Source organism: Nannobrachium achirus, assembly GCF_963921795.1.
Source record: "Nannobrachium achirus genome assembly, chromosome: 24".
NCBI lineage: Eukaryota > Metazoa > Chordata > Actinopteri > Myctophiformes > Myctophidae > Nannobrachium > Nannobrachium achirus.
The window spans coordinates 39,690,176-39,717,787 of NC_137831.1; the positions used below are offsets into that span (position 1 = coordinate 39,690,176).

A 27,612-nucleotide genomic window follows, 5' to 3' on the forward strand; every position below is an offset into this window, starting at 1 on the left:
ATTTCGACATTGTCGGGTGGAAACCTTGTATGTCCAAAACCGTTTTCTTTGTATTTATCATTTTAAAAATGATTTAAACAAGTGAAAACAGCCGATCTACAAGCACACAACGCCTCGCGGTGCGAGGCGTTGTGTGCTTGTAGATCTGCTGTTTTCACTACTCTTGTGCAACGGCCTTGTATGATGAAGCAGGGCTTTGCTTTGCGAAAAAATTTACAAATTTGAAACTTGGAGATACAAGGTTTCTGCCCGACAGTGACGATTTACTCTGTTGGCCGCCCAGCCCCCAAAATGGAGCGAAGGCCAACATTTTTTTTTTTTTTTTTTTCATAATGGCCGGCCTGGACCGGCTGGGAATGAACCGGCCGTTCAGGAGTTGTCCCGCTTTTCCCAATGGCCAGCACGTCCCTGCATGGAGTGAAACTACATGAAAAGTCAGGCTGCATGGTAAAAAGTAGGCCTACAGTATATATCTCTGATATGTATATGTGGAGTAGAAGTATTAAAAAAAGACAAGACAAAAAATAATAATCCTAAAGTAAAGACAGCTATACATCAAAATTGTTCTCCTCTTAGGTCTATTTTGAACGCACAAATAAGAGCAGCTCTCTAAGTTTTTTTTACAACTAGGGTTCATATTTTAGATTATAATTAGAGAGATGAGTATTAAAATGTTTTCATTTACGGATTTCTATCGTTTTTGCCATTTTAGCGATTTTGATATCACTGGGGGCATACAAGTGGCTAAATATGTATCTTTCGACACAATTAGCCGGCGATTTCTTTATTACTATTTAGTAACACTACTAGCCCCCATAAGTCACATCTGCCCATGAAAGATTGTGGTGCATCTTGGGAATGGGCTTATTGTGTCTAAAAATACCTATTTAGCCACTTACGCATGCCCCCACCCACTGAAATCAAAATCATTAAAATTGCTAAAATGAGATTCCAAACAATCTAAATTAAAGCTGCGAGCAGTGATGACCGGGCCCTCGCAATCCGCTAAGTACACGGATTCCTCGCAGCTCTACCCACGTCACAAGGGGCAGCAGTTACACTATTACACTTATTACGCTATTACACTTACAGTATTACACTATTACACCTATTGCACTATTACACTATTACACTTTTAGACCTATTACACTATTACACTTATTGAATTTGCCCTATTAACACTATTACGCTTATTGCACTCGCTCGGGTCCCTCGCTCGCACAACATGTTTTCAGATGGGTCATCGGTGTAAAGCTTTTTGGAACAAATAGCAGCAATCTTTTGAGAAAAGCATGTAGCATTTTTCATTAAAACATTTTTGAAGTGGTGAAAGCTGCTTCCAAGGAGTGGCTTTGTCTGTCCAGTACAGTCTGTCCCATAGGCTTCCAAGGAGTCCTGTGTCCGTGTCATGCAGAATTGAGGATTGGTCAAGCTTCACACATGACAATTTGGCCCTCCAGACAAAATCATTCATTCATTAAGAATTCATAAAAATATAGAACTAAAGCACATAGAAAGTATAGATCTAGAACACAGAATGTATAGATCTAGAACACAGATTTCATAGCTCTGAACACAGAATAAAAATTCACCGCTTCACTTCGAACCGAGGTTTGATTTTTTTAGTTAAAAAAAAAAAAAATAATAATGTTTGAGAGGCTGGTTCACGAGGCTAAAAAACAGATTACAGAATATCATCATCATCAGTGTCCCATGTCCACCTGCAGGATATGGTCCTATAGATCTGGATCCGTATCCGGTGGGTCCGCCCAGGCGTGACAGACAAGCAAGCAAAGCACCGACAAGATGGCCGAGAATACGGCACGAAAGTGAGCGAGAGAGAGGGAGAGGGAGAGAGAGAGAGAGGAGAGAGAGGGACAGAGAGACAAAACAAACATATTGACGAGGAGCCCCGCACTTCTTCCATTAAATGTCAGATCATCAACCAAGAGGTTCTGGTCCCGGGGCGGCTGAAAAAGACGAACGAGGCTGACGATCCCTGTGGTCCTCGGCTACATCTGGACCCTTTCCGTGGCGGATCATTTTATTTTTTTTGCGGATATTATGCAGACCCGTGTGCACTGTGGTGGTGCACGGATGAGCTTCCAGCTCGCTGTTAGCAGCGACAGGCAGAAGAATAACAACGCTTTCCACACACAAAGTGTCAGTAAAGTAGAGTGATCGTCGGCGATATTATTCCCCTTTTGCCGAATGCTTTTTAAACCCAGCTCCGCCGGGTGGACCTGCGGATTATTGAAGCTCGATCGCCTGCAGAAGCTTGTCTGCAGAGGGGCAGATTTGGATCCAGTGCTAAGTTAGCGGCTAAAGAGGCTAACATTGCGGCAGGCAGGCAGGGGCAAGGCAGGGAGATTTTGCCTTGTTTTTTGAACACTTCTTGGGAAGGTTATTTCTGTCCAAACTGAAGAACACTGTTCCCTCCCCGGGGGGGATCGAACCTACGGACACGGTGTCACGCTGTGGTGCCAGGAGGGTACATAGACTGACCACTAGGCCAGTGGGCTTGTTGTTGTTGTTGTGATCAATCTAACACTGTACACACATACACACAGACTCTCTCTCAGTGTAAACACGACCAAGAGCCAAGGAGAAGCCATCATCCCAACACATCCAAGTCCCCCATCATCATCATGGCCCATTCTCCCGTCCAGGGCCACATACCGGGCATGCAGGTGAGTTCTAACCCCCAACTTTAGCCCCGTGTCTGCCTACCCTGCAGAGGGTTTTGGTAGTCAAACCATGAGTTCATAGACGAGTTCACCCTCAGAAGGAGGAGATGGTTGCTTGCTAACGGTTTCCATGGCAGCCCCCTGCAAGAAGTACCATGCAGGCATGAATGATGCACGAGAATGTGTAATGCAGATATTGTGTTTTATTGTTGATAGTTTTGCCCATGGGTGATAATTGCATAGATCAGGGGGTCTTCAACGTATTCAGGCCCAAGGACCCCTTAGTTGAGAGAGAGATGAAGCAGGGACCCCCCACAGCCTCTTCATAGATTCCATATAGTTTCATCGTTTGACAGCACAGTCATCGGTGTATTTTGGATTCATGTCAATTTGTGTTTTCAGATATTTAACCAGTTGAACCGTAATAAACTTGACCTTTCACTGTACTTAGGCTGCTCTTTTTCTCCTCCAAAGCTATTTTTGGCTAAAGTCCTCTGAATATGGACACTAGGGTTCAAGTGGTTGATATAAAAAAGGAGAAAAGAACTTTCTATCACTCAAAGATTTGGAGGATCCCCTGTAGTAATTCTGAGGACCCCCGGCCCCTAGGGGTCCCGGACCGGACCCCCTGTTGAAGACCCCTGGCATAAATCATTTGAGTGGTTCATATAATGTCCCTTTCTGCAGACATCAAGTCTGCATCGGGCAGTGGGCACCATCAAGGTGCCCACTGCACAAGCTTGCATAATCCTGTATACAGGCTTATTAGCAGATTGTCCATGGTTAGGATTTGTAGGTGGTTGCTAAGAAGTGAAGGAGTGCTGAATATATTGGAGGAGGATGCACATCAAAGATAGGAGATCTGCATCTTTAGCTATGGGAGGATCCTGTCACTTAAGACCGACGTGACTCATGTTTGTCTTAAGACAGGGGTCTTCAACGTTTTCCGGCCAAGGACCCCTTAGTTGAGAGAGAGGTGAAGCAAGGATCCCCACAACTTTTTCATAGATTCCGATATATAGTTTCACCATTTGACTGTGCACAATCATCAGTGTATTTTGGATTTGTGTCAATTTGTGTTTTCAGATTTTTATCCACTTGAACCGTCCATACTTATAAAACCTGACCTTTCACTCTGTACATATAAAAGCTCTTTGCCGAAAATAGCCGATCTACAAGCTCACGCGAGGCATTGTGCGAGCTTGTAGATCTGCTATTCTTGGCTTAAGTTCTCAGAATATGGACACTAAGGTTCAAGTGGTTAATATAAAAAAAAGTTTCTATCACACAAAGATTTGGAGGACCCTCTGTAGTAACAGACCCCCTGCTGAAGACCCCTGTCTTAAACAAGATTTAGCCCAAAGAAAATCTTTGTAATCGGCTAGATGATGCCTATTCCATGCCAGGGTGTGAAACCAATGTATCCATTCACCAAACACATAAGCAAAGTGAAGGCAGACATTATATATATAAAAAATCACACCCGTGTGAAGTGGAGCTGTGTGTGTGTGTGTGTGTGTGTGTGTGTGTGTGTGTGTGTGTGTGTGTGTGTGTGTGTGTGTGTGTGTGTGTGTGTGTGTGTGTGTGTGTGTGTGTGTGTGTGTGTGTGTGTGTGTGTGTGTGTGTGTGGATCATGTGTACCGATTTTTGTGACATTTGAAGAAAATATGTAGGAAAAGGAGCAAAAAGTGTGTTTTGGAGAAAATTCAAGATGGCGGAAAATCTATCATGGCGCAAATGGGCGTGGCCTATATGGGGAGATGCGTCATGACCCAAGGAATCCAGGGAAAAAATATTTTTAATTTTCCGACCTACGGTTCAAGAGTTACAGGCCAAAACGTAAAGTGGGGTGTTATGGTGCCACCATGCGGCCAAATGACACAATTATTTTTTATTTAATCCTTGAAATCATTATGAACCTCCTCTCCAAGTCTTGAAACTCTAGCCCCTATGGTTTGCGAGAGACAAATAATTGAATGTGAGTTTTTGCAATTCCCATTATAAGTCAATGGGGAAAATTAATTCACTAATAAATTAATATCAATTAAACTATAGAACCTTTCTCTTAGAAAAGTAATAGCCCACGATTCCCGAGTAAGCCGGTCGATTTGACATATGGCGCGAGTGTGTGGTGGCAAAACTGTGGGACTAGTGGCGTGCCGAAGTTTAGGAAGTTCAGGCTACATACACACAGACAGACAGACACACAGACAGACACACACACACACAGACCCACACAGCCACGTATAGGGAGCCTGTGTTTCACACAGCTCCAAAAATATATATATATATATATATCCAATATATAGCAAATGTATTTTATCATTAGGGATTTATTGAAGGCATGTGGGTGGGTTACCTGCTAAAGTCTTTAGATTACAGATTAAAATAACAATACACAATTTGCAGTCCCACTCCCTACTGGAAAATTGTGATTGTTTTAGGGAAAAACAACAAAGTCACTTGACCTCTTGTAAACATTGGGAAGGCCAAAGTTTTGTTGCTCGGGCACACTTTCTTTAACGCATACCAAGCTTGGATTAAAGATTCGCTTTATTATAGGAAGCAGCTGTTTCATTTTTAGCTCTCTCATAAATGGGCATATTGACCCTTTCCCTGTTCAGAAGAGGTCATACAAGGAAGTCATTTTTTGTCAGCGCTTGCCTGCTCTTGTGTTTCCCACATAACTGCCCCTGGAGAATTTAGTCATTTACTGTGCACTTCCTGCGTTGTTCAAATAGGTTTTTAATTCCATGCTCAGTTGCGCAGACATGCAACAGCGTGACAACCGGACCCTCAGTCTCGTCATTCAATCAGGCACGATGCACAGTTTTATTTATATAATAATAATTTAGTAATAATCGTCCTCCATCATGCACTGGGATCAATTCACCTTTTTATTTGCCGAGCTGCATATCCGGTACCACTTAAACCCTCTAGAATTGGTAAAAGGTACTTGATCTTTATTTTCTCTTTATCAAATGTCAAAAACCAGCCGATCTACATGCACGCATTGTGAGCTTGTAGATCTGCTATCTTTTGGCAAATGTTCCACCCCTAGATAATGGATTTTGATTATCGTGATATCATAAATCGCGATTTCTTTAGTCAAAATAATCGTGATATGACATTTTCATATCGTCCCATGCCTAGTGGCACATCAGGAATTTTGAAACATACTTTGATTCAGCTTTTCCTTCCAATGAAATTGGTAACGTATATAGACATGTTTATAGTAAACAAAATAATCGTGATTTATATTAGTTCAGAATGTGCAGCCCCTAGTTTATACCGGTAGGAGTTGGCTTACAACGTCAGAACAATCATCAATCTTGGATTCCTCACACACACCCAACCCCACTGGCGAACTACACTGCCAAAGTCTCTCCAAAACCAGTGGTAAACCCTGTCAAGACAGTTGGGACTACACTGCAGGCCACTGGTTCCCAAACAGTGGCGCTTAGTACCCATGTGTGGGTCGCAGACACATTTTTATGGGTCCGTAAATTTTTTGGTTTCCTACATTTTGTTTTTAATTCTTATTATTTCAAAGCATTTTCAAAAAACATATCCAAATTCTTTCACGATTAAATTATTTCATAAATAAAAGAAAAAAGTTGCGAGGCGTTGTGGGCATGTAGATCGGCTATTTTCACAATTTCTTCCTCTAATATTTGACAATAGAACAATGAAGTCATGACGTGACTCGCTCATCCCCCGGTTCCACTGAAGTAATTCTCTATGGAGATTAACATCTTAAATCGTCTCATATAAGCATTGTGGTCCAAAAATAAACAAACGATCTTTGCGATATTGTCGGCCAGTTGGCTCTGTATGGTTTATGATAGTCAGTCACTCATAAGTGATAAAGCCTGTTTCTAGCGAAAATGTAACTAATTTCGGCGACAGTAACATTAGTGTTTTTTTCACCATCAGTTGATTCTTCATATCCATATGAGTCAAACCGCTGAGATCATTTGTTTATAATTGGAACACAGTTCTTATATGAAGCGATATGAAAAAGGTCTATGGGAATTCAGAATGGGGGAAGAAAACCGCAAACCAGGTAGGATGTGTAAATTACGTCACACTTCACTACTCTATTTGGCCAATGTTTAATTTGTCATTTTAGAGGTATAAAAAGTCATTATTAAATTGTCACTTTAGAAATGTGCAGATGCCCTCTATACACTTAAACGTTATGTTGCTTGTTTACTTTGGAGGGAGAAAACAATGTTGCAACATTAAGTTAATCATCTGGGCACCCCTCAAAACAATTTGGGGACCCCCCTGGGGGTCCAGACCCACAGGTTGAGAACCACTGCAGTATGTGAGAGGTGCAGGTTTGAACGTCGGCCAGCCAGGGTACATTTACATCTGAACCACTGCATCGTCACTGGGTACAAACATTTAGCCTATTTTTAGGACTCATGCTACTACTGAACGCCCTCTATTGCCAAATTGAAGATTGAAAGAAAGCCATAACTTACAGTAGAATTAAATAAACACGATTCAACATAAATATAATTGGATTCAGTTAAGGTTTTGTGATCCATTTTGCTACAGTTTATGTGGCACCGATTAAAAAAAAAAAAACAAGAATGTTCCGTTCCCGTTGCATCCCTGTGGCCAAAAAACATCTCACTGCCCGATGAAGATCCCTTTTAAATGATAGAACAATGAGTTTAACTTTAATTGACGTGATTGTCATCTCAATTGTTTACCCTCTCCACACAGGCAAGCGTGCAGTGGCAATAGACAAATTAACTTATCCCCCCAACCAGGGGCGTCACAAGGGGGGGAAAGTGAGTTACTAGGGCCCAAGGTGGAGGGGCCTTAATTATTTTATACTTTAGCTACTATTGAAAAATAGCAGATATACAAGCTCACAGCGCGGCACCGAGTGCCGCGCTGCAAGCTTGTAGATCTGCTATTTTTGAAAAGTTGTGAAAATGTGTGCAAATCTTTGAACATAATGTATTTTTTAAAGCGAACATTTGTAACTCTGATTTTGCTTCTGGGGTGGGTCCCTGGAACTAAGTATTTTGAGATGGGGGTCCGTGGCCAAATACATATCATTTTGGGGGTCCTTCACATGAAAATGTTTGAGCTAAAAAAAAAACATAGAAGGATTTGAAATATTGAAAGCCTTTTTTTTTTTTTTTTTTTTTTAATTGGTGATCTACAAGCTTGCTTCGTAGCACTCGGTGCGGCGCTGTGAAATTGTATATCTGCTATTTTTCAATAGTTAAAGCACAAAATAATGCGTAATAATGCGTTCCCAGGGCCCAGAATTTGGTGCGACACCCCTGCTCCCAACAACCGTATCCTGCTGATGTTTTTGCTCCACTTCCTGACATTTTTTGTTCCCCCTTTTCTCTTCCTTCCTATCCCTTTCCTCCCTTCCTTCTGTTCCCCCCCCCCCACCCCCCCCCCCCCCCACCCCACCCTCACCCCATCCAGAATGCCAAAGCGGACCCGGAGGAGCTGTTCACCAAGCTGGAGAGGATCGGCAAGGGCTCGTTCGGCGAGGTGTTCAAGGGCATCGACAATCGCACGCAGAAGGTGGTGGCCATCAAGATCATCGACCTGGAGGAGGCCGAGGACGAGATCGAGGACATCCAGCAGGAGATCACCGTGCTCAGCCAGTGCGACAGCCCGTTCGTCACCAAGTATTACGGATCCTACTTAAAGGTGAGGCGACCGTTGGGGTTCAGCAATCGCACGGTCTTATCTTTCCCCGAGTCTCTTGAGTACTCTGATGTTTCAATATTGTTTTCACCTTTAGAGTCATTCTCTCTGCCCCTATATAAAATGACTTCCTGTACCCCCCCCCCCCCACACACACACACACACACACTTTCTCTGCCCCTACATAATACTAAAATGAAAAACAGGGTTTAAAGGACAACTTTGTTTTTTTTTACAACAAGGGTTCATATTTTAGATTGTAATTAGAGAAACGAGAGAAGTTAAAGAGAAAAGATGTGTGTTAAAATGTTTTCATTTACTGCTTTTTATTGATTTGGCGATTTTCGTATTTTGATTTCAGTGGGTACAAGCTAGCCTGACTTCCGTCAGATGGTGGCAGTAGTGCGTAGCGCCCTACTTTACCGTCTGAGTTCTCTCGGCAGAGAGTTGATAACACTCGTAAAGCCCCGGGCCGGACCAATCAGCGGCAGCTACGGGCGGGCTCTGAGCGGCTCTGAGCCAATAGAGTCTGATTGCAGACCACGTGGAAACCCAGGAGGCGGATTCTGGGTGTAACGTCATGCAGACAAGCCAATATGAGTGGTTGGAGTTGGCACTCCCAGACTGTGATAGACAGACGGCCCCATCCAATCACCTGCTTAACAATTCAAAAAAATGATTTTTTTTCGACATCGAGTCTGCCGGAGCAGTACCAGATGCTAGTAGGCAGAGCGGACGCACTGCTACTATCATCTGGCGCAGTCAGGTTAGGTACAAGCGGCTAAATATGTATTTTTAAACACAACAAGCCAGCAATTTCTTTGTTACTATTTACTGCAGCCCCCATAAGTCACATCTGCCCATGAAAGATTGCGGTGCATCTTGGGAATGGGCTTATTGTGTCTTAAAAGACATATTTAGCCACTTGCCTGGGGGCATGCATGCAAATCAAAATCGTCAAAATAACAAAAACAATAGAAAGAAGTAAATGCAAACATTTTAACACTCATCTTTTCTTTTCTCTGATGACCATCTAAAATATGAACCCTTGTTGTAAAAAAAACAAAGTTGTCCTTTAATCGGAGAGGACATGGTACTCCCACCGTCTGCTTAATGCTTATTAGTGTCATTATGACTTGTTTGGGAACACTCATGATCTTTGCAGACAGCATGCAACGAGCCCCCGCACCGCCGATGTAAGAATGGAGCAGAGAATATTCTAGAATATTGCTCTCTTAATATTTAATGAGCCGGTCCTTTTCACATCATCAACGGCTCACTCTCTCCTCCTTTTTCTTCCAGGACACAAAGTTATGGATCATTATGGAGTATTTAGGCGGAGGCTCCGCATTAGATTTGGTAAGTGAAAATGTCCATTCCGTCGTTTTGGACGTTAACGTCTCATTCAGGGCATATACTGTACAGGTGTTAGGCCTAGAAATATTGAATGCTTTAACTATTGAAAAATAGCAGATATACAAGCTCACAGCGCGGCACCGAGTGCCGCGCTGCGAGCTTGTAGATCTGCTATTTTGAAAAGTCATGAAAATCTGTGCAAATCTTTGAACATATGTCTTTTTAAAGCGAACATTTGCAACTAAAATTCTTCTCCTGGGGGGGCCCCTGGAACTAAATATTTTTAGATGGGGGTCCATGGCCAAATACATAGCATTTTGGAGGTCCTTGACATAAAAAAGTTTGAGAACCACTGACATAGAAACATGCGTCTTTCAAAAAAAGCATAGAAGTAAGCAATTTACCCCGAGTGAGAGGACATTATGCTCTGATAATGTCCTGTGTTAGGGGGTGATCGGACGAGGCGAAGCCGAGTCCGATAACCCCCTAACACAGGACATTATCAGAGCATAATGTCCGACCCCGAGTGGTAAATAGCTTTTCTACCACTTTTTCCCATATACATGAAAGAAAACACATAGTTGTAACTTGCAAGGATCTTAAGTTACAATCATTATTGCCTATAAAACTTCCGCCATAACAACAAATAGTGCCACAAACAACATCTTCTACTCACCACCAGATGGCGCCAACTCCATGCTGAGACAGATGTCGCCTTACGCGACCGAGTATTTCCCGGTGAATCTGTGCGCAAAGGTGGGGGCCGATGGGCAAGGAGGGTTGCGAGCTTATGAGAAACAACTAAAATAAGACCTTAAAACCTGGCGAAAACAGTTGCGTGCATTAGCGCAAATGGAAAACATTCAATTAACTTCTGAAAAGCCTACACGGCCTTTAAACAGCGTGCATACGGTGCATTAGATGAGGATAAATGAAATCATTAAATGGAAATCATTAAATTAACTTCTGAAAAGGCTTCTTCTAAGCCTACACTATATAGCCTACTAAAAACGAGTGAATCTTGCCACACGTGAATAATTGTGGTTCAGTGGTTGTAAACAATAACACAGACAATATAAAATCCTTAGTCTAGTTGTGGGAAGAAAAGGATATCATCATCATCATGGCCCCAAATAACTTTTAAATATCTTGCAATTGGAGACGAGTCTCTTACTAAATCGGCAAGAGTGCCTCTCATTTTCAATACATAAAGGCTAAGCTATAGAACCTCTCCATCATCAGCAATAGTCAGTGGTGGTGCGTGTCCCCCAGACCCCCACACTCCCAAGCCCCCACCTTTGCGCACAGATTCACCGGGAAATACTCGGTCGCCTAGCTTACAGCTAAGCTAACGTCAGTTAAAAGCACCGTTCCGGCCGTAAATAGAGGCTGTTCGCTTCCAGAAAGGCATAGGTTCAGAGAAAAGGGGCTTTAAAGTTGGCGGATTGCATTGGATCCAAATAAATCGGCGACGATAGTACGCACGTTGGTAAACATAGGACCGCTGCGACCGTCATTTGTTGGTGGGGGGAAAGGTGTTCCGACCATAGCGTTCCGACTCCCTCCTGAAGTCCCCGGATGCGTTCATCGCGTATTGATCTCGGAAATGTGCCTCATTTGCATGTACATCCGGGCATTTCACACATTCCGGCTATTGTGGCCTCATTTACTACTGTTTTAAGCCAATCACAATCCAGTATTTGAACACGTGACTAGAAAAAGTGGTAGAAGGATTTAGAAGACACTTATAGAATCATCCCTAACGTACACAAACCCAAACTACCTGTTGTCTGAGGATGTGTTTGGCTGTCTCTGTCCAGTTGGAGCCCGGGGCGTTGGACGAGATTCAGATCGCCACCATCCTAAGAGAGATCCTCAAAGGTCTGGAGTACCTGCACTCTGAGAAGAAGATCCACAGGGACATCAAAGGTAAATAACACAAATAAGAATGGCTGGACATGCAGACCTTAAAGGCTTACTTTATCGATTTCTATCTGAAGGCGATCGTTATATTGTGAGGAAAGCATTTGAAAACCTTGCATCAAATATAAACTCGGTAACCTGACTCCGCCAGATGGTGGCAGCAGTGCGTACCGCCCTACTTTACCATCTGAGACTGCTCGGGGAGAGTTGATATTATCACTCCTAAAGTCCCAGACCGGACGAATCAGCGGCAGCTACGGGCGGGATCTGAGCGGCTCTGAGCCAATAGAGTCTGACTGCAGACCACGTGGAAACCCAGGAGGCGGATTCTGGGTGTAACGTCATGCAGACAGGCCAATATGAGTGGTTGGAGTTGGCACTCCCAGACTGTGATAGACAGACGGCCCCATCCAAAAAATTGCCCGCCCCTACATCGGGTCTGCCCAAGCAATTCCAGATGGTAAAAGTAGGGCGGTATATGCAGTATTCGCACTACTGCCACCATCTGGCGGAGTCAGGTTATAAACTCGGCACAAAAAGAAAGGAAACGTGACTTCAGTTCATTATATCTCCCCTTTAATAATAACAAATTGTATTGTGTTTTATATCATTTTTATCGTTGATTCGTCACCTTTACGAGGTACAGCTTGTAAGCATCAGCATTCGAGGCATGAGCTACACAGCCAAACGTGTCGGTAGCGCTGACCCAAATTTTGCCAAAATGGCTTGCAATACTGTTCTGCTGGCATTTACTCTCGTTTTGGGCTTCCCTGACATTGAGCTTAAAAATGGCCAATGTGTTTTGCTTTTTCTTTTCCTCATTACTGTGGGAGAGTGCAATCATTCAATGCTCCAAGCAACAAAGGTGAACACCAAAAGAACAGTATTGTAGGCCTACCAGGCCATTTTGACCATTTTTGGAGGGGCGGTACCCACACGTTTGGCTGTGGTGCTCATTCCACGAATGCCCGATGCTCATGAACTGTACCTCGTAAAGGTGATGAATCAACAATAAAAATGATATAAAATTATTAAAGGGGAGATATAATGGACCGAAGTGCTGAGTTTATAAACTCCACCAGCCTACCTACGTAAAATAAGTCATCTGGCAGACCACTCGAGACTCCGAGTGCATTATTATTGAAGTTACCCTTTAATTAATTTGCAATAAATGTTTGACTGAAAAAGTAATTGCACATGCTAGCTTTCTTAACAGTGGACCTCTGGGAATAGTAGTTACCGTAACTTCCAGGTGGAGTGGATACAGTAACTACCGTAGCTGTAGTCTAGTTGTGAACACCCATTGTAGTTGACAAATACCAGACCCACTGCCACATGTTAGTAGAAGAACCAAAAAGGGCAAAAAGGGAATAATGTGGCTGGAATTATATCCCGTTAAAAATCTAGGCAAAAAAAATTAAAAGGGATTATTCTTTTTCATAACTATATTTGACCAAAAAAGAAATAATCCGGATTATCTGTCTGGACAGATTTTGGGTAGAGAGTTGCCGTGAAAACCATCATCCATTGTTGTCGTTGAGAGTTGTTCTGCCTCAACAGACAGTGATAGATGCTGCTTTTGACTTAATGGACATCGGGGACTGCACACGCACCATAACATACGATACGTTAATGGTATTGACATCCAATTATGGACTTGTACATTATATGGGTACTATTTCATTGGGGATTAAGCCATTTATGCCTAGAATTATTGAGTGCTTTAACTATTGAAAAATAGCAGATATACAAGCTCACAGCACGGCACAGAGTGCCGCGCTGCGACCTTGTATATCTGCTATTTTTTCTTTTTAAATCATGAAGATTTGTGAAAATCTTTTAATACATATATTTTTAAGGGGAACATTTGTAACTCAAATATTTGCTTCTGGGAGGTCCCTGATACAATATTTTGAGATGGGGGTCCGTGGCCAAATACATATCATTTTGGGGGTCCTTCACATGAAAAAGTTTGAGCACCGCCGACATAGAAACATATCTTTTTCAAAAAACCTTAGAAGGATTCAGAAGACACTTATAGAATCGAGTCAAAAATATTCAAAGAATTGCACACTTTTTAAAGATTTTTCAAAAATAGCAGATCTACAAGCTCGCACCGCGGATATCTACTATTTTTTAATAGCTAAAGCATAAAATGATACCCAATCCGCAATAATGCGTACCCGTCTACCGATCTAAATGGCTTAAGGCAAGTGCATGCAGGGGTTAGTTGAATGCTTCTGTCGGTTGCTGCTGCCGCATTCGTCTAATGCTTTTGGCAGACCGGCGAACGGCATCGACAAATGCTTTAGGAGTGCTTAAAAAGAGAGTTCTCACTCACTTGCTCTGTGAGGATCCCTGGGCCCTGAGCTGGATGCTAAAGAGAGATTTGTTCCAAATTTAGACAAAGGGCTAAAAGGAAAAAAGAAAAGCAGCCACTGCTTTTTACCATTATTATTGTGCAAAATGTGGGATTTTATTCAAGGATAGATGTTTACTTATGCTGATGGTGAGGATGACAAAAAGACACTTTAGTAGCATAGCGATGATGACCTTCAGTTGTCCATTTCTGTGATTTTTGTACGTTTAGGTCAGGGGTCCTCAAATACAAATCTTGAAGGTCCAGAAATATTTTTTTGAAACAGGTCCGGGTCCGAAAAAAAAGGCGAAGGTGAAATAAGGCGGATACATTTATACAGTATGTACTGTATGTATGTATGTTTATTTTATAATCATTAGAATTGTTTATTTTAATTATTATTATTATTATTTGGAACTTTGGAAATCTCAGTTGGAACTGTTACCCCTGCTACCCGATGCTGGATAAGCGGTTGAAGATGGATGGATGGATGAATGGATAATTATTTATGCATGTAGAGTAGGCTACATTATTTACATTTATTGTGTAGCAATAAAACACTGGCTTATAGTTTAATTATTGGAAACTAAATAGCATGAATGCAATATTAGGCTTGTCGTTCAGAATGGAAAATAAAGTGAAACTTAGCGTGAGGGGGAGAGGATTACTTGACATTCAGTTGACACACGTACTGCACAAGCCAGACTGTGCTGGTTGCCTATGTCAAATGGCCAGTCAAATCAGGGTCAACGAGTCATAGTTATTAACCTAACACAGCCTAGGATAGCTGGCAATAATATGCGACGACACATCACATTGTTAAAGACGCATGATCACGCATCGCGAGTTTCGCGACCATTTCTCGTCTAATGCAAGCAGTTGGAGCCTTACATCGTGGATATTAATGTGTTGCTGTTGTCCTCTCCAATTGAACAGCCAAAGGTAGAAGATCTCTAAGTTATTAATCCAGTGGGAGCAATGGTTTCCAAGAGGTTTTAGCAACCTTTTCAGGCAGCGAGCGGCATGAGTGTGTGGAGAGGGGAGGGGAGGGGGCTTGCAAATTGGCGTAGGGGTGTGTCTTGTGAGCCTGTGTATGTGTTTGAGCGAATGAGCACATACACACCCACGCACACACAAACACAAATCACACACAGTCAGTCCGATAGTCAGTCCGATCGTCAACTGTGCGGAGATTTCTCAGAAATGTGCCGCGGTCCGGATGGAGGTGCGCCTGGGTCCGGACATGGACCGCGGTCCGCCTATTGAGGACCCCTGGTTTAGGTAATGATTTGAATCAAAAAGTGGCTCTGTTAGGTTAGAACAGTGGTTCTCAACAGAGGGGTCCGGGACCCCTAGGGGGTCCTCAGAGTTACTACAGGGGGTCCTCCAAATCTTTGTGTAATAGAAAAAATTTTCTCCTTTTTTATATTAACCTTGAACCCTAGCGTTCAGAACTTTGGCCAAAAATAGCAGCAAGAGCCGCTGATACAAACGACCTACGGCCTGGTCGCGACTTAGGCCACGACTTGGAGGTCGTAGGTCCCGGTTCTGGAGGTTTTGCGCGATCTCGGTCGTAATTCAGCGACCTGGGAAGTCCGCGATCGAAACTCTACGCTTGCTAAGGGAAGGGACGCGAGTTTAGAAACTCTACGCTTGCTAAGGGAAGGAGCGCCGCGATCGAAACTCTACGCTTGCTAAGGGAAGGGACGCGAGTTTAGAAACTCTACGCTTGCTAAGGGAAGGAGCGCCGCGATCGAAACTCTACGCTTGCTAAGGGAAGGGACGCGAGTTTAGAAACTCTACGCTTGCTAAGGGAAGGAGCGCTCGTTTTCACCAGCGTCGGCAGGTTAGCTACTCAGTGTCGGCAGGTTAGGGTTAGGGTTAGGGTTAGGGTTAGGGTTAGGGTTAGGGTTAGAGTTGGGGTTAGGGTTAAGGTTAGGGTTAGAGTTAGAGTTGGGGTTAGGGTTAAGGATAGGTTTTGGTGCACCTCGCGCGGTCCAAGTGACTACAATGGAGCGCTTCCTACCTCCGGTTCAGCCAATCACAAGCTTCAAAAGGTTGAATAGCGCTGCTGCTCTAGAATATTCTGCAAAAAGACCTTTTAAATACGACCGCGGACTTCCCAGGTCGCTGAACAACGGCCCGATCGCGCAACAACGGCCCGGGGACGACCGAGGTGGCGCAACCACGGCCGGGGGTCGCGAAACTAGACCGGCCGCGACCTAACAAGTATGTACCGCGAACTACGACCTCCAGAACCGGGACCTACGACCTCCAGGTCGTGGCCTAGGTCGCGACCAGGCCGTAGGTCGTTCGTATCAGCGGCTGTCTCTCAAAAATAGCTGATCTACAAGTTCACAACGCCTCGCAGCGCAAGGCTCTGTGAGCTTTTAGATCGGTTATTTTCGGCAAAGACTCAAGAGGTTTGGTGTAGAGGGGAACTAATTAAGGGACTAAGTACAGAATGAAGGTCAAGTTTATTAATATCGACGGTTCAGATGGTTAAATATCTGAAAAAAACAACAAATTGACATGAATCCAAAATACACTGACGGTTGTGCTGTCAAATGATGAAAAAAATATATAGAATCTATGGAAAAAGGTTGTGGGGGACCTGCTTCATCTCTCTCTCAACTAAGGGGTCCTTGGCCTGAAAACATTGAAGACCCCTGGTTTAGAATACGGTAATTGATCCTGTCTCTCTGTCTGTCTGTCTGTCTGTCTGTCTGTCTGTCTGTGTCTCACCTTAGCGGCCAACGTCTTGCTGTCGGAGCAGGGCGAGGTGAAGCTGGCGGACTTCGGCGTGGCCGGACAGCTGACCGACACGCAGATCAAACGCAACACCTTCGTGGGAACGCCCTTCTGGATGGCCCCCGAGGTCATCAAGCAGTCCGCCTACGATTCTAAGGTGCAGCCATAGGTCAAAGAGGAGGGGGGGGGTCACAAAATATTAATTAAAATTAGGCCTAGAGATGTAGATCTGCTATTTTTGAAAAAGTCGTGAAAATGTGTGCACATCTTTGAATATATGTATTTTCAAAGCGAACATTTGTAACTCAAATTGCTTCTAGGGGTCCCTGGAACTAAATATTTTGTGATGTGGGTCCGTGGCCTAATAAATATCAGTTTGGGGGTCGTTCACATGAAAAGGTTTGAAAACCACTGACAGTCAGTCTCTCAAGAACAGACTAACTGAGCTCCAGTTAAGTGAAAAGGACCTTTTCTTTGACGATGGCTGGCCAGATTGCTGACATAGAAACATAGGTTTTTAAGGATTCAAAAGACACTTATAGAATCGGGTCAAAAATCTAATTTTCACGATTTTTCAAAAATGGCAGATCTACAAGCTGTGAGCTGGCAGATCTACAAGCTGTGAGCTTGTATATCTGCTATTTTTCAATAGTTAAAGTATAAAATAATGATACACAATAATGTGTACCTGTTCTGAATGGGTTAATTAACTGTAAGGGTGGACTGCGAGACCCAAAAAAACTATTCTGTGATTTGTATCTTGTCAATCTTACTGTGAGCATACAGTACAGATCCTTCTCGAAAAATTTGAATATTTTGTAAAAGTACATTTTCTTGAAACTTTCATATATTCTAGATACATTGGACGTTTATGTCATACAGCTCATGAATATCAGATGTCCATATTTCAAAATATTACAATATTACACGAGACCACTCAAAACTAATTATAATATAATTATCAACCGTTTCACAATAGAAACGTGTTATACAAAATTCGTGCTCTTAGTGCTCGTCAGGGTGCCGGGGTCCCCAGTTAAAATATGATTATTTCAGGGGTCACAGCCTGAAAAGGTTGAGAACCACTGGGATACACTGCCTGTCTTTGGGCATTGCGCATAGGAGTAAGCGACTCGTTATTGAGCTGAATTATTGTTATATAGTCCTGGAAATTGGGTTAAATATTCTGGAAGAGTTTTGGAAATTAATTGGTAAAGATGTGTGGGAACCCTGACCCCTAGACTGGCATCAAAGCACCCCAGGGTGCCCCGTCACCCACTTTGAAAACCCCTGATCTACAGTCCTGTGTGTTCCCGTGTCTACCTAGGCTGACATCTGGTCACTGGGCATCACGGCCATAGAGCTGGCCAAAGGCGAGCCTCCCCACTCTGAGCTCCACCCCATGAAGGTGTTGTTCCTCATCCCCAAAAACAACCCGCCCACGCTGGAGGGGAACTACTGCAAACCCCTCAAAGAGTTCATAGAGGCATGTCTCAACAAAGAGCCGAGTTTTGTGAGTATTTTACTAAACCTATGTTGTTGTTGTTTGTTATTTAATCACATGGATCCTTAGTGTCTCTATTTTGGGGGCCAACATTCGACAAAATAAGATGAGTATATAAGTGTATATATATGTATATACAGTATTTTCTGGACTATAAGGCGCACCTGACTATAAGGCGCACTGTCAATGAATGGTCTATTTTCAAACTGTTTTCATATATAAGGCGCACCTGACTATAAGGCGCACATAATAGACGCTACCGTTGCGTTATGCATCAAACAGATGGAGCTGTGCTAAAGGGAATGTCAATGTCAATGAATGATCCATATATAAGGCGCACTGGACTATAAGGCGCACTGTAGTTTTTTGAGAAAATTAAAGGCTTTTAAGTGCGCCTTATAGTCCGGAAAATACGGTAAGTAATAAGTGTAGAGGTGAAAAACGAACGGACCAAGCCTTGGGGGATCATTGTCAATTAAGTATAAAGGGTTGGCCCTAAATTCACGTGAAGCGGTACACAGTATCTATACAGTCATGTCATCAAATTGCATCTGTCCCATCTAGTGCCACCATCTGGACGATTTTTTTAAAACCCATTTTTGGACACTGCTCCTACAGATTTTGCCCTAAAATCACGCAAAGCGCTACACAGTATCTCTAAAGTCATGTCATCAACATGGATCTGTCCCATTTCCCATATTCCCTCCTGATTGCCTACCATTGCATACCATTAAAGTTTGTGTATGCGACCTGGCAGTCGCTCATCTCCCGATTTAGGGAGTCTTACTGGTTAAAATTAATACCTGTGATATTATCATATATAAATGTGTTTTTGCTTCACTCATTAAACGTACGTACAGTAATTGTACATCAGGATGTTAATTTCCATTATTGATCTGCTGGGATTATTGATATACAAGGTATGTTGAAGCATTTAATTTGATTTAGAGTGCTGACTGTTGTTGAAATTATTTAGTCACCAGTGGGCCGCACTCAACAGTGGGAGTGTACCGTACGTACACAGCCGCACATAACGTTTGAAGAGACCTGCAGTAGATTTTGCAGATCACTCCTGACTTTCTCTGTCCTCTCGCCCCCTCTGGTATCACTGCAGAGGCCTACTGCCAAAGAACTGCTAAAGCATAAGCTGATCGTCCGCCATGCCAAGAAGACCTCGTACCTGACCGAGCTGGTAGACAAATACAAGAGGTGGAAGGCGGAGCAGTCCAGAACCAGAAACGAGTCCAGCTCGGACGAGTCTGACTCGTAAGTAAACCCCCCGAATCAACTGTACAAGGGTCAGAAATTAACATTACTTCTTTATAGCTTGATATCAGACTGAACTGTCAACTTGTTTCCAGCTTCAGGCCCCGGCCACACACGTGTGGATATTTTTCTAAACGCACATTTTTCGTTCTCCGATTACAAAAAAAAAATCCATTCCCACGCGACAAAGATATATAGCTTGTTGGAGCCGATCGGCTCCAATAAGCATGCCAGGCCAGTAGGTGGCGTAACGATATGTAATAATACCATAGAAGAATGTGCTGAGCATGCGCAGTGAGCTGGTTAGTGAAAAAAAACTCTGTTTTTCATTTTTAAGATATGTTTTTGGGGCTTTTTATGCCTTTTATTGACAGGACAGTAGACTGACAGGGAATGGGGAGAGAGATGGGGGGTGACACGGAGCAAATCTGGTCGGGCTCGGTAATCGAGAGTGATTCTGATTCACCAGTAAGTGGCGATACACTAAGTAATAAGAATGTCCACTTCAGTTGGACAAAACCCAGCAGAACTGGTACCAATTTAATTCAGTTTGTGAGTATCTGCGTCATCGTTTTCAACATGTCTCCATTCCCCCTGTCTACATTTAAGTGCAGTGCTGGAGTTTCCAAAACAAACGGCGTCAGCAGTGTTTTCACATATCTCCATTCTGGGGAACCAAGGAATAGTGTGGAATGGATGATGGGGGCAAACGTATGCATGCTTTCATCAAGTTCAAGTTACTTTTATTGCCACACAACCAGGTTGGTGGTATGTAGTTTCAGCACATAACATGTTACAGCTTTGACAAAACAAGGAACAAGACAAGTACATGTAGACATTTGCACCATTACCACAACCAACAGTAAAAACATGAAAAACAGAAAAAGGACAGACAACCATTTAGCTAGTGTGAGGAGGGAGAGGGAGTGGGGTACCGAGGGAAGAGTGGGGTACTCATACCAGCGTCTATGCTCATCGACCTTATTCGTAAACCTCATGTACGTACTGCAATATGCTATGTTGTAAAATGTGTAAATGTCCTACAAATGGTGGAGCTTGCACCCACTGTTTTACACATCTTTCTGACAAAACCGTCCTAAGTCTAGACAAGGCCTGATAAGATATATTATACATTGCACGTGGGTAGTCTGTTCCCGTTTTACTCTTAATTGAGACAGACTGTTAGGAAAGCTGAGAGGGAAACGGTGCAGTGGAGACACAACAGGAAGGGTGAGATTACATCCGAGGAAAGTAGAAGTAAATAAGACTCTCAGACGAGTGCCACCACTATGCCGTCAAGAGCCATCTTTATTTTGTAAATGGTACTGGGAATTCTGCAGACCATTCTTTTTTTTCTTTTACTTTGCTGTACAGAAAGCACTTCAAGCATTTTCTGAACTCATTTGCTATACTGGTTCTGAAAAGGGAATCAGCGAAAAACTACCCACGGCTGCTGTTAAAGAGTCCTTAAGCGCGTTAAATGCATGACTAAATCACTCAGCTCGATTGGATATTTAAGCCGCCCCGTTTCTATCCAATCAGAGAGCAGGACGGCCAGGCGTCGGGCGGAAACGACTTTGGCAACGATGACTGGATCTTCACCATCCGGGAGAAAGACCCCAAAAAGCTTCAAAACGGGGAGGGACAGTCGACAGAGCAGGTGAGCTCAAGTTCAGGGGTCTGTGTGTTTTTAAAGGGATATTTCACTTTAAAAAAAACTTTTGGTCATTTTATTGTCTAATCAGGCTTTTATGAACACCACGAACAGTTTTTAATTTGCTTGATTCAATATTTAGATATTTGATGTAAATGTTACCAGGCCCTCCTCCTCCAGGACCCTTCCCCATACACACCCATTGTAACTTCAAACTTTAACCATGATACAGTAGATTCATTCAAAACACCCATTATTTTTTCTGGTGACTCATACTCATACTCATACTCCCTCCTAATACGTGAGCAGGCTGTGTTTTTTTTAATAACTTCTTTTCATTTATTTGTAATAATTCTTTGGGAGAATGGAAACAATGAAATACAATAAAAAAAAAAAGTATTAAAAAGAAATTTAAAGTTATCAAAAAATCACGGCCTGCTCACGTATTAGGGGGGTAGTATGAGTCACCAGAATAAAATAATGGGTGTTTTTAATGAAACTATCATGGTTAAAATGGAGTTTGAAGTTACAATGGGTGTGTATGGGGCCCGACTGATAAAATTTACATCAAATATCTAAATATTGAATCAGGCAAATTAAAAACTGTTCAAGGTGTTCATAAAAGCCTGATTAGATGATAAAATAACAAAACGTTTTTTTGAAAGTGAAATATACCTTTAAGGGTCTTTTTAAGACATTATCTGGCATTGATAATCTTTTTTTGAACATTATATTGATTATCTTTTGAACATTATATTGGGGTATCTTTTATTTAGCTTTATTCACATACAACTTGACTTGAAATCTTTATTTCAGGGAAATCCACTCCATGCACTGTGTCTAGTCAGTTACATTTGTTTAAAACTTTCTTTGTTCTGCTTAATGCTAAACAAATCTATGCATTATGTCTGTTGGCCATCTCATCAGTAGAATGACAGAACAAATAAGCTTTTGGGTTTTTCCAAACATACGGGCAGTTATGTAAGGCAGGGTTCCCCAATTAGTTTTCCCCAAGGGCCGAATTATGTCTAGGGTACCAAGCCGAGGGCCACAACATTGCAGGGGGCGACGGTGGAGTTCCTGCTACTCCAGCGACAGTTTTCGTCGTTGTCAGGTGAAAATCTTGTATGTCCAAAACCGTTCGTTTTGAATTTATCATTTTAAAAATTATTTAAACTAGTGAAAACAGCCGATCTACAAGCACACAACGCCTCGCGGTGCGAGGCGTTGTGTGCTTGTAGATCTGCTGTTTTCACTACTTTTGTGCGACGGCCTTGTATGATTTGCGAAAGAACGCACACATTTGGAGATATGAGATTTCCACCCGACAACGACGATATACTAGTGTTGTTGCTGCTCTTATACCACCATTATTACTGGGGTTGGTGGGGGCCAGACAGTAGCCCCCTGCGGGCCGCAAATGGCCTGCGGGCTGCCTATTGGGGAACCCTGATCTAAGGTAAGTAATCCATGATGAAAAAGGTGTGCACATCTGGAAAATTATGTTAATCATGCTGATAAAATAAATGCCAATGCCATCACCCACATTGCTGAATCACTGTACTCTCTTCTATCTATCTTCCCGCAGTTAAAAGACATTCCAAAGAGACCTTACTCACAGAGCCTGACCACAGTTATCTCTCCTGCTCTGGCCGAGGTAAGCAGCTTCCCTCCTGGATGAGAACTCAAAAACCTTAGCCCTTGGCTCGGTTGGAGGCTAGAGCCAAGGTTTAGCTTTATGTATACATTGACTTACGATGTCATCCTACAAAAATGACTTACTATCAACTAGGGCATTCATGATTTTTAGTATTTGAATTATTCAACCTCAAAGTATTCGAATAGTCGAATATTCGAGAGGACTGCCCAAACTGTCAAATATTAAGTAAGCAAGAGGCGAACATTGTGAAAATAGCTGATCTACTAGCCCCTCTCGGGACCCCAAAATCACCTCTTTTTGTATTTTGACGTCGGTGAATGGGGTCCCTTGCTCGTAGATTGGGTCTCTCTGATACGCAACGCTACCACTGTCTGGTCTCGGACGAATACAGCGTCGCTCAGATGTTGTTGAGATTCTTTAAAGATACCCGGAACTGCACTAGGAGAGTGCGGAAACGTGTGCGAAGCGGCGCTAATCGGCGATGCTGTTAAGTATCATTAATTTATCTGTGAAAATTTAGCAGCCTTTTCCAAACTGTATCTCGCTTCCTCATTATGTCACATGTCCCGCATCCCCGCGGTGTGGTTGGCTACGTTCCTGCCTCTGATCTATCAGAGACAGGCTGACACTACCAGCTAGCCAAAAGACGCCGTGGGGAGGCGGGACATAATGAGGAAGCGAGATACAGTTTGGAAAAAGCTTTACATTTTCACAGATAAATTAATGATACTTTAGCGCCGCTTCGCTCACGTTCCCGCGCTCTCCTAGTGCAGTTCTGGGTATCTTTAAAGAATCTCAACAACATCTGAGCGACGCTGTATTCGTCCGAGACCAGACAGTGGTAGCGTTGCGTATCAGAGAGACCCAATCTACGAGCAAGGGACCCCACATTCACCGACGTCAAAATACAAAAAGAGGTGATTTTGGGGTCCCGAGAGGGGCTACTTCCCTCCTGGATGAGAACTCAAAAACCTTAGCCCTTGGCTCGGTTAGAGGCTAGAGCCAAGGTTTAGCTTTATGTATACATTGACTTACGATGTCATTCTACAAAAATGACTTACTATCAACTAGGGCATTCACGAATAGTGATTTTTAGTATTCGAATTATTCGACCTCAAAGTATTCGAATAGTCGAATATTCGACAGGACTGGCCAAACTGTCAAATATTAAGTAAGCAAGAGGCGAACATTGTGAAAATAGCAGATCTACATGCTCACGCCGCGCAACGCGAGGCGTTGTGAGCATGTCGATCGGCTATTTTCACAATGGATCGGCTATTTATCTGCGGAACCGAGTCGACATTAAATGTAATACCTACAATTCCAAGTGCTAGTCAGAGTGGGGGTCCCCAGTTCAAATATGTTTATTTTGGGGGTAACGGCCTAAAAAGGTTTGAGAACCCCTGGTATAGAGCATTACATTTTATAAGCTAAATGCTGTAGTCAGGGTAAGGTTGTACTTGGCTTCAAAAATCAGTGTAAGGGAGTACTGCAATCTGCAACCAAAGAAGTTTGAGAACTAGTGGCCTAATGCATGTAACGGATTCCTCTTTAAGCTGTGTATAGATGCCTTAATGGTCCACGTCACATTGATATAAACCAGTATGCGCACGCGGGTCGGCACCAAATGAACCCCACCGTTCATAGGATGCAATGGATGGCACTCGTGTTTAAAAATGCATTCCATCAAACTTTCAGATGCCGTTTTTCTCCCAGTGTGGAGGAAGAATGCTTAGGATTTTTACTTTAAATTCTCACTCTTGAAATATATAATCCTTAGTTTCTGTTGATTATAAACAATAATAGCGATTCAAAACAGTTGTCCTTCAAACCCCACCTCCATTCACCGCCATCAGAACAGAGGGAGCGCTCCTCGTCCTCATTATCACCAGAGCGTCTACTGCTCGCCCAGCTGCAGTCCATGAAGCCTAATTTATGCTCCGTCCTGCGACGGTGTCGCGCGCAGACCTCCAAGCTCAGAAGGGTTGCATTGGTGACGCGATGTGAGTTTGTATATCAGCTACTCTTGACGCGGAATACCATTGCGCAATGAAGTATGTATATGTCTCGATAAGGGCGCTCCCATGGGAGCACCTCACTAGCACAAAAGAGGACGTTGAATAACCAGTGCTCCCCAAAACAACAGGTTTGGGGATCTGTTGGGAATTGATTACATGATACAGTCAGCTGTGCATTCAGTCTCAATGTTTGTAAACAAATAATTGGTCTATAGGGGTGCCAGGTAGGCGGATACCTACCAGAGAGGACTCCGTCTTCTCCTTTTTGTGTAGCCAGGTGTTGATGAGAAAACCAAAGTCAGTTCCCATAAAAAAGAAACCGTTCCTTTTGCTTTAATGTCTCTCCTCTTGTGAGTTCCATTAGATTTATATAGTTCATGAGTCTAGATAGTGTTTCCCGCAGGTTACCGGAGTCCAAAGGCACATGGAAGGTTTTTGAATGGCAAACCTCTCCAAACAATTGAAGGCTCTAGTCTTAATTCTCCTCCCTGGACTTCACTGCCGTGGAGGTGGAATATTTGCAGAGAGCCTCGTCTGTACGTTTTTTGTTAATGTGCTCCAACTCGAGCCACTGGAAACTTAAATAACTACAAAATAAATAAGACGGGTAGGAAACATTGTGCTGCTGTCCTGGTGTGCTGCATTGCTGCTGTCAGCAACAAACTGAACTCTCCCACACCCTCAATCACACACCTGTAGCCATCAGACCTGAGTGGCTGATTGCCAGGTGTCAATCATCGTTGACAATCGTTCCCTAGGTGATGGCCTGTTAATTAGTCAATCATTTTCAATAATTGTGAGGGAGGATGGTCATCACATGCATACCAAACTGGGGGTCCTTGAAATCTTTTTTTATAATAATGTGAGAACCACTGATCTTCAATATCCATTTTAGTGCGGGCGTTAAGGGGAGCAAATGCTAATTTCGTGCAAATTTGTCTTAAAGCGCCACATTTTGCACAGATGTAGCCCAGGGCATGCTTTAATGATTTAGCTAGGTCGCCCGAGTTTGCGACCTTCGGAGTCGCCACAGCGGCCAAATCAAGTTGGGCTCCCATCGACTTTCTATACAGGAGGAAAATACCCAGAAAAACTTTTTTTTCCTGGGTATTTAAGTAGGATGTGAGAGGTCTAACCATCCATTGCAAGCAGAATGTTTTTTGTGCAAAACAAATGCTTGCAATGGATTCAGCATCATGACAAACCCCTAGTTTTTCTGGGTATTTTCCTCCTGTATAGAAAGTCGATGGAAGCCCAACTTGACTTGGCCGCTGTGGCGACTCCGAAGGTTGCAAACTCGGGCGCCCTAGCTAAATCATTAGAGCATGCCCTGGGCTACATCTGTGCAAAATGTGGCGCTTTAAGACAAATTTGCACGAAATTAGCATTTGCTCCCCTTAACGCCCCACACTATTGCCATTCTTTGAGTCCCTGACACGTCCCTGTCTGCGTTGGTTTGCAGCTGAAGGCGAGGCAGGAGCAGGTGAATGGGAACCCCATGGCCTTGGATGAACTGCGGGCGGCCATACTGCTGGCTGAGGAGAGCTACCCTGGTATCTCTGACTCCCTGGTGGCACACATGGTCCACAGGCTGCAAAGGTACAATCTCTCTATCTATAAAGTACAGCTGTATGAGATATATTTTTGGTTCAAACCAAAATACCCAAAACCAAACCAAAATAAATAAAAGACACGGAACGACCTGGTCTTTGACATGAAAAGGTTTGAGCACCACTGATATAGAAACATACGTTTTTCAGCATTCAAATCTTTCTGAGTTAAAAAGAAATACAGAGAGATATATTAGAGATTTAGAGTTCAAAAACCAAAATAATCTTGCTTAGAATAAACTGCAGGGTGTATACTGTACAGGAAAAGGCTATTTTGCCGGGCGAATAGTTTTACTGTCACACTGAAATCTCCTCTTTTCTCTTTGACAGTTTCTCCACAAGCAGGACAACTTCCTCCTCATCTCCCTAGCAATTGGCTCTCGCCCCCCCACCACTCTCCCAGGCCCCACCCCAGACGCCGCAAAGCCACGGTCAGGGGGGTTAATAAACAGACGGGGGTCCTCATCATTCGACACCAGCTGAGCGCTATTTGACCTCCCCTGGGCAGGGGAGGGGGCTTCTTCGCCTAGCCTATTACACCATCACTGAACTCCAAAAACAAAAAAACGCTCCGCAGGATGAAGGGAGATGTGTGGAGAGCCTCTAGTAGTCAGTCGCCTATTCCAGTGACGAACACAAGGGGGCGGCAGAGTACTTCATTGACATGTCTGGTGTTGACTTTATGAAAGGAAAAACAAAGCCCCCTTCAGTGACAAGTGAGACTTGCTTAAAAAGAGAGCAAGCCCCCCCTCCCTCCCCCACAACAAACACAGTGAACAAGCCAAGAGCCAAGTTGAACTCCGGGGCTTTGTATTATGAGGAGGGAACCCCTTCGACCTTGCAGCATGGAGTTTCTACACGGCATCTGCTTAGAAGAGGAGCGCAAAATATCCCACCCCAGTCCCAGAAAAGACCCCTTCCTCCTTCTCCTCCCCAGTAACGCAGGCGTCAGTCATATCCCTAATAGACTCTGAAAGCATGCTCGATGAACCTGTGGGGGATCTTATCTTTGCGCGCGTGCGTGCGTGTGTGTGTGTGTGTGTGCTGGACAAGCGTGGACACCGTGTGTATGCGTGCTTTATGTGTGCGCGACCTGAATGTGCGCGACCCGCGGTTTTCCCGGTGAACCTGAG

The 27,612-nt window shown here is 43.4% G+C and overlaps 1 protein-coding gene across 1 annotated transcript; it reads left to right on the forward strand.

The window, feature by feature from the left end:
* The first annotated feature begins 1,840 nt into the window (after nt 1-1,840).
* On the forward strand, nt 1,841-27,612 carry LOC308280391 (serine/threonine-protein kinase 24-like). The gene is made up of 11 exons (XM_080720657.1): nt 1,841-2,690; nt 8,151-8,381; nt 9,681-9,737; nt 11,555-11,663; nt 16,767-16,924; nt 18,095-18,280; nt 19,386-19,537; nt 21,080-21,197; nt 22,780-22,848; nt 26,332-26,468; nt 26,810-27,612. The coding sequence occupies exons 1-11, from the start codon at nt 2,649-2,651 to the stop codon at nt 26,847-26,849; spliced, it is 1,299 nt and encodes a 432-aa protein (XP_080576783.1). The 5' UTR covers nt 1,841-2,648; the 3' UTR covers nt 26,850-27,612.